Source organism: Coturnix japonica, chromosome 3, assembly GCF_001577835.2.
Source record: "Coturnix japonica isolate 7356 chromosome 3, Coturnix japonica 2.1, whole genome shotgun sequence".
In the NCBI taxonomy this organism is placed as follows: domain Eukaryota; kingdom Metazoa; phylum Chordata; class Aves; order Galliformes; family Phasianidae; genus Coturnix; species Coturnix japonica.
The window spans coordinates 49,472,921-49,479,834 of NC_029518.1; the positions used below are offsets into that span (position 1 = coordinate 49,472,921).

The following is a 6,914-nucleotide window of genomic DNA, read 5'->3' on the forward strand; positions in this document are numbered from 1 at the left end:
TTGCCAACGAGATTGAAAATAGGTGAACGGAGTAGAGAACACCCCGCGTTCTGCCGGCGTAGCGTCCAGTCTGGGTTTATCTGGCTGCAGAATTTGAGCGCCGTATCAAATTCTAGGGCAACTTTCGATCCCACCCTTGTAAAACCCTGCTTATGCAAAGCAAATACGCCGTCAACACGGTAAATAAAAACTCGTCACTTCGTTGAAGGCAGTCAGGTGACGAGAGAGCATCAGTCGGATTTACACCGTCAATCGAAATGTGGTCCGGTAATCACAGAATCAGAATCACAGAATTGTAGGGGTTGGAAGGGACTTCCAGAGATCATCGAGTCCAACCCACCTGCCAAAGCAGGTTCCCTACACCATAATAATAAACCGTAAGCGCAGCCGGCGGGCGGTTCGGGAGCCTGGGCCGCCCTGCCTTAAAGGAGACGGGTGCCGTCTGCCAGCCCGACCCGATGGATGTGGCGGTACCAGCGCGGTGCTGAGCTCACCCGGAGACGCCGGCGGAGAGCGCCGGCTGAAGTAGAGAGCTGCCCCGCTCTCGTGCATACATACCGTCAGCATTAGCCCTCGTTACAGCGCTAACGGGCGTAACAGTTTAACGCTAAAAGCACGGTTGTCCAAACGTTCAAATTAAAGTAAAGGTAAACAGAGAGGGAGAAAGTCCTAAAACCTCCTAACAAAACAGCAAGAAACATTTAGGCACTCGACAAATTACGAAACGGATTCCAAGCCGCCGGTCGGCAAAGGTCAGTGGAGTTACGGGAAGCGAGATGTAATATTCCGTCAGAGAGATGCTCTGTATGAGAAAAAAAGTTCGCCCGATGCCCCGAAACTCTGACAATTCTAAACCGGGCTCTGCCTCAAGGTGCGCCCGGCACCCGCCGCCCGGCAGAGAACACTGAAGGACACGCAGCCCCGCACGGCGGTACCTCTCAGCCCCGTCCCGCGTACCGCACGCTCGGGCCCCGCTGCAGCCGCGGCTCCGGGGTCTCTTCCGAGCCCGGCACCGGAGCCGGGAGCGCTGCCAATGCCCCGCGCTCTCCGAAGTCGTTCGCCAAATCTCCCTGTCTTTATGAAAACGGAAATTAAAAGGAGGAGGGATGAAATTTACTTCGGTTTAGTCGCCGTCCAGCCGCCGTTTTCGCCTTTCTCTCAGCCCCGCTGCCGGCAGTACTGGATTTCCGACTCCCGGTGTTAGTTCCGTCGCGGAAAGTTTTGACGCGGATTGACCCGGCAGAGCGGCCCCCAGCGACCCACCTCCCGCTTTCACCCCGGCTCCGGGCGGATCCGGGCCCCGCTCCGAGCCCCGGCCCGCTGCGGGACGGCCCCGACGAGCCGGGCTGTTCCTGTTTCTTCCCCGACGGCGTCTCTCCCCCATCGCTCTGATCCGTCCTCGGCGGCGGACCTCCGTTTTCCTTCCGACGCCGCGCGGCTGCCGGTGCCGCCGTGCGCCGAGCTCCTCTCTCTCGGCCCGACCCGCCGGGAGGGGCGGTGGAAGGAGAAACGGGACCGACGGAGAAGCTCCGCGGGAGCGGACGATGGGACGGCGGCGGCCGGGTCCGGCGGGTGCCGTCCCCAAGAGCGCGGAGTGCTGCTCGGGCTGTTGCGGAGAAAGTGAGATGAGACGACGTCCCGTTCAGTTATTGCTGATACATCCTCCTAAGCACGGGGCGATTTACCTCATCTCTTTTTCCTTTTTCTTTTTCTTACTCTTTTTCTTTCTCTTTTCCTTTTTCCCTCTCCCCTTTCTTCTTTTCTCTTCCCTTCCCCTGTGGGATTCTCTGTCAGTATCGATAATCAGAAGGTTTTAATTTCCCTCAGCAGACGAGGCACGATCCGACTCGGCAGATGACAGTTTCCCACTCCCCCTTCTCTCATCTCCCCACACCCCTTTACCGTACCGCTGTCCCGCCGGGAACTCTTTCCCATGCCCACGCTCGCGGGTGGAAGCGACCCGACGGCTCCCAGCGAGTCGTGTCGACCCCGCGCTCTCGGCTCGTCGGGGCGGGGAGCAGCGGGTCGGAAACACCGCGGTCGCTTCTCCGGACGGACACTGTAGCCAGTGCCGCACGACCGACGCTGAACGGGGGGCCGAGCCGGGAGGGGAGGGCCGGGCGGCCCCGACGAGCGGGCAGTCCCCGCGGCCCCGGCTCCTCGCAGAGAATGGGGTGCCTTGTTATATTGGAAATGAGGGGCAGGGGGAGGAGGTGGCGAGCACGCGGAGCGCCGGGTGCGCGGTGTCAATCAGAGAGGTTTTGTGCCTCCTCGGCTCCTGACGGTCCGTGGCTGAGGTGTCCCGGGTGGCACCGCCATGAATATGAATAGGGATCCTCGCTAAATGGGACAGTCAAAGCGCACCGCCCTGAATAACGGCACGTCATCCCAACTACACCACTATACATAGGAGGGCTCCTTTTGTCTCCGCTCTCCGCCGCAGCCCTATAAAAGCCCCTCGTAGGCAGGCGGAGGTCAGTCCCGGCACACACCCACCGCCGTCCCTGCGAGCGGGGCGCCGGGCAGCGCTGCCGCGGGGCCGAGGGCTCTTTCCCCCGCTGCCGGCCCGAGCTGCCGCCCGCCCGGCGCCGTCCGACCCCGTCCGACCCGTCCATCCCTCGGTGTCTCCCGGAGGAGCCGCCCCGTTCCGCCGCCTCCCGATCAGGGCAAGGTGTCTCGCTCCGGCGCTCGAGTACAATGAATTCTGACTCCAGCTCCGTCTCCAGCAGAGCCTCCTCGCCGGACATGGACGAGATGTACCTGCGGGAGCACCGCCACCACCACCACCACCACCCGGAGAGCCGCCTCAACCCCGTCTCTTCCACGCAGGGCGACCTGGTGCAGAAGATGGCCGGGGAGGGCCTGGCCCGGGGCGGCACCAAGGCCCAGGGGGAGGGCGGCAAGTACAAGATCAAGAAGCAGCTCTCGGAGCAGGACCTGCAGCAGCTGCGTCTCAAGATCAACGGGCGAGAGCGCAAGCGGATGCACGACCTCAACATCGCCATGGACGGGCTGCGGGAGGTGATGCCCTACGCGCACGGCCCCTCGGTGCGGAAACTCTCCAAAATCGCCACCCTGCTGCTGGCCAGAAACTACATCCTGATGCTCACCAGCTCCCTGGAGGAGATGAAGCGCCTGGTCGGGGAGATCTACGGCGGCCATCACTCGGCCTTCCACTGCGGCACCGTGGGCCACTCCGCCGCCGCGCACCCGCCCCACGCCGCCGGCGCCGTGCACCAGGTGCACCCCATCCTCGGCGGGGCCCTCTCCTCCGCCAACGCGTCTCCGTCTCTGCCGGCCTCGCTGCCGGCCCTGGGCACCATCCGGCCGCCCCACTCCCTGCTGAAGACCCCCTCCACTCCCCCCGCGCTGCAGCTCGGCGGCGGCTTCCAGCACTGGGCCGGCTTGCCGTGCCCCTGCACCATCTGCCAGGTGCCCCCCCCGCCGCACCTCTCTGCCCTCTCCGCCTCCGGCATGGGCCGGCTCTCGGCGGACACCAAGGACCTGCTAAAGTGAGCAGCCCCGGCCCTGCCCCCCACCCCCGGGACAGCGGGGCCGGGGGGGAAAGGACCCGGCCGAGGGGACGCTGCCGCCCGCTCTGAGCCTGGAGAGTAGCGATCCCCGCGGTAAAAAGAGTAATAATAGCGGTGGGGAGAAAATGTAAATAATTCCTTCAACTGAATGCAAAAAAAAAAAAAAAAAAAAAAATTAAAGGGGAAAAAAAAAAAGACATGGTTGTCAGTGCAGTGCTCGCAGCTGCTCACAGACGATGGGATCGGCTCCGGGCGCAGCTCCGCGGGCGCTGCGCTTATCTCCTCGCACGGGACCGCCGCGGGCACTGCGAGAGAGTTCCTTTCGGCGTTGGTCTCGGCGCGGTTCTGTTCGTGGTTCCTCTCTTCCTCCCTCCGCGTCCTCTTAAAAACCAACAACAAACCAACAAAATAAGGAGGGGAACGGTGCCAAGCACAGCGCGGCCCCTCCGGGCCCGTTTTGCCAACCCCTCGCCCCCCACCTCCTGAAGCCCTTCGGCGCCCGGTTCTCCTCTCGGAGAACAGTTCCGTTTCGTTTTGCGGTTGTTTCGTTCGTTCCTCTCCGTTCTGGTTTGCATGCGGGGCCGGCGCGGCCGGGCCGCTCCCCCTGACAGTGGCTCGGCGCAGCCGGTGCTGTCCGTCCCCCACCCGGCGCCTTTCCCCTCGCGTTTGCTTGAATTGCTATTATCATTAATTCTGTTCGTTCGTTCGTTTGGTTTTGGTTAGGGCCTCAAAGACAACCCCGTGTCTTTATTTTTTATATATTCTTGATAACTATCGATATATTTATTATTGACCAGTGTTTCTGGATGAGATTTCCAAATAAAGTTAAAAATGAAACATCGCCGCTTGGTCCTTCTCTGTCTGGGGCCTGGCCGCCTTCTCCCGTGGCTTTCCCGGGTCCCCACCCACCCTCCGAGATGCCCCGCGTCGCTCCGACCCCGCATCCCCGCCTCGTCCCCCATGCAGCAGCTGGGGCGGGAGGCTCAGCTCCGAAGCCCGAAGCCCCGCAGGTTTCGGTGTTTCGAAATGCGGGCGAGGAAAGATCAGAAGGAACACGGAGGAGAACTGCCGGCGGGAGGGGGAAACGGGACGTTTAAACGGGGATGGAGGCTACTGTCAGCAAGGAACCGTGAGGAGATCCTATCGTGAGTGGGCTCTGAGGAATGGTAACAACCAAATCGTTGTTCAGACATCAGAACAAATACATGGAAAACTGAATGATCAAAAGGAGAATGAATATTTGCACCTCAAACACAATAAATTACCAGATTGTGTTGTAATAAAAGCCAGTCCCTGCTGATGTAAGTTCATCTACATCAACAAGATGCTGAAGAGATGCTGAAGGAAGAGATCCTTCCTTCCTTCCTTCCTTCCTTCCTTCCTTCCTTCCTTCCTTCCTTCCTTCCTTCCTTCCTTCCTTCCTTCCCTTCTCTTCTTCCGTTGTCCTTTCCTTCCTTCCATTCCTCCTTCACTTCTCATTCCTCCCGTTTCCTATCCTTCCCTCTCCTCCTTCCTTCCTTCCGTTCCTTCCTTCGTTCTTCCTTCCTTATTCCTTCGCCCCTCCTCCCTCCTTCCCTCCTCCCTCTTCCTCCTTCCCTCCTTCCGCTCCCTTCCTCCTCCGTGTTCGCCTCTCATTCCTCCTTCCCTCCTTCCTCCTTCCCTCCTTCCCTCCTTCCCTCCTCTGCAAAGCTATAGGACTGCATGAGACAGAGCTGGCTTCCCGTGTCCCCACGGAGGGCTATAAATGGTCCAGCAGGCCCTGGACAAGCCAGTTACCCACATGTAAGGGACAGTGGCATCGCATGTGACCTGTAATGCTCACTGCCATCAAAATTACAGCCCTTGGAGAGGAGGGGCGCAGAGGAGGTGAAAGAGGGTAGTGACAGAGATCGCAACTCTGCTGATCTGAAGGAAACAGGAAAATTCTGAGCGATTTGCTTGAAGATGTGGTGCTGTGGGTTTGGTGAGGGTAGGGGGACTGTCTCCTTGTCTGCTCCCTGCTGGTCAGAAATCTTCAGTCTTTTCAGCAGAAACAAAATATTCTGTGCCCCATGCTAAGCCTCCTGCTCCCATCCAGACCCCAACAAGAGCACCAATGCAGCAGGAAACCTTCCCTTACCCTTCCCTTCCCTTCCCTTCCTTCCTTCCCTTCTCCCTTCCATTCCCTTACTTCCTCTTCCTTCCTTACCTTCCTTCCCTTCCTTCCTTCCTTCCCTTCCCTTCCCTATCCTTCCCTTTCCTAATTCCCTTCCCTTCCCTTCCCTTCCTTCCTTCCCTGTAGCCCCTTCCCTTCCCTTCCCTTCCCTTCCCTTCCCTTCCCTTCCCTTCCCTTCCCTTAGTGCATTGCTCTCTGTGGGGGCTTACACAGCTTCCCAGGGCCCCACTCTCCTGCCAGCCTTCCTTTCTGTCTTTTTCAATACTGAAAAAGAAAAAGAAAGAAGAAAAAAAGAACTTTGGGTGAAGATGTCTATGGAAGGAAAAGTGGAAGCCATGGGGCTTTCATTGGGTGAATTTACTCCACACACATATGCACACATTTAGCAAGTAAAAGAAATTTGGGAGAATGAAAAGGAGCCAGAACTAAGAACGGGGAAGTGCTGAGGACACAGCTGTGTCCTCCCTGCTGGTCCTACCCAGGGCTCATGGCACACATGACACCGGTCCCCCCCGGGTACCTCATTCAGCCCCCTCTGTTGTTGGCTTTCTTTTTCTCCTCTCTCTCACTCCCCACTGGTTCCTATATCTGACAAATCCCATCCACACTGTCCCCCTAAGGAATGCCTTTCCCCTGTAGAACAGGCTCTGGGAGGAGGCAGAGTAGGCTCATTTTGATTAATATGGAAATAAAACGCAGAAATAGTGGCAGTACTTAGCTTCATTGCTTCAGTTTAGAGATTTATTGGCCGGGAGATAAAACCAGTCTGGGGGCGAGCTCGGTAATTCACGTCCCCATTGGTGATTACTAAATGAGCAAATCGTTTTTCTTTGAAGTGGAGGAGGGACAAAAATAATAAAAACAAAACCTAAAAAAAGGTAAAAAACAAAGAAAGAAATCTTTGCGAAGGTCGCTGTTCTCCCCAGTGGGTCTGGCCCCAGAGCAGCTGCACTGCCCCATTGGGGCCCAACTCATGCACCAAAATGAGTATGGGGCTATCATGGAACCTTGTTTTCAACCACACACACTCTGCTCCAAGTCCCCTCTGACTGCCTCATGCATCTCCTTGGAAAAACTTGCTCTTTTCTTCTCTCTGCTCATGCTTTCCTCAGAAGAGAGATGCTTCAGGCTCCTCATCATCTTTGTGGCCCTTTGCTTGACCTTCTCTAGATGATCCCTGCCTTTTTTTTTTAACTGAATTGCCCAGAACTGGATACAGTATGAGA

At 57.8% G+C, this 6,914-nt stretch overlaps 1 protein-coding gene across 1 annotated transcript; it reads left to right on the forward strand.

Moving 5' to 3' along the window:
- Positions 1-2,443: 2,443 nt before the first annotated feature.
- OLIG3 (oligodendrocyte transcription factor 3) lies at positions 2,444-3,702 on the forward strand. Its single transcript, XM_032443875.1, has one exon. The coding sequence runs from the start codon at positions 2,698-2,700 to the stop codon at positions 3,514-3,516; it is 819 nt and encodes a 272-aa protein (XP_032299766.1). The 5' UTR covers positions 2,444-2,697; the 3' UTR covers positions 3,517-3,702.
- Positions 3,703-6,914: the final 3,212 nt, after the last annotated feature.

What these genes read in the sequence shown, in the direction of transcription:
- OLIG3 (XM_032443875.1), top strand. Translation starts at nt 2,698, where the DNA reads ATGAATTCTGACTCCAGCTCCGTCTCCAGCAGAGCCTCCTCGCCGGAC.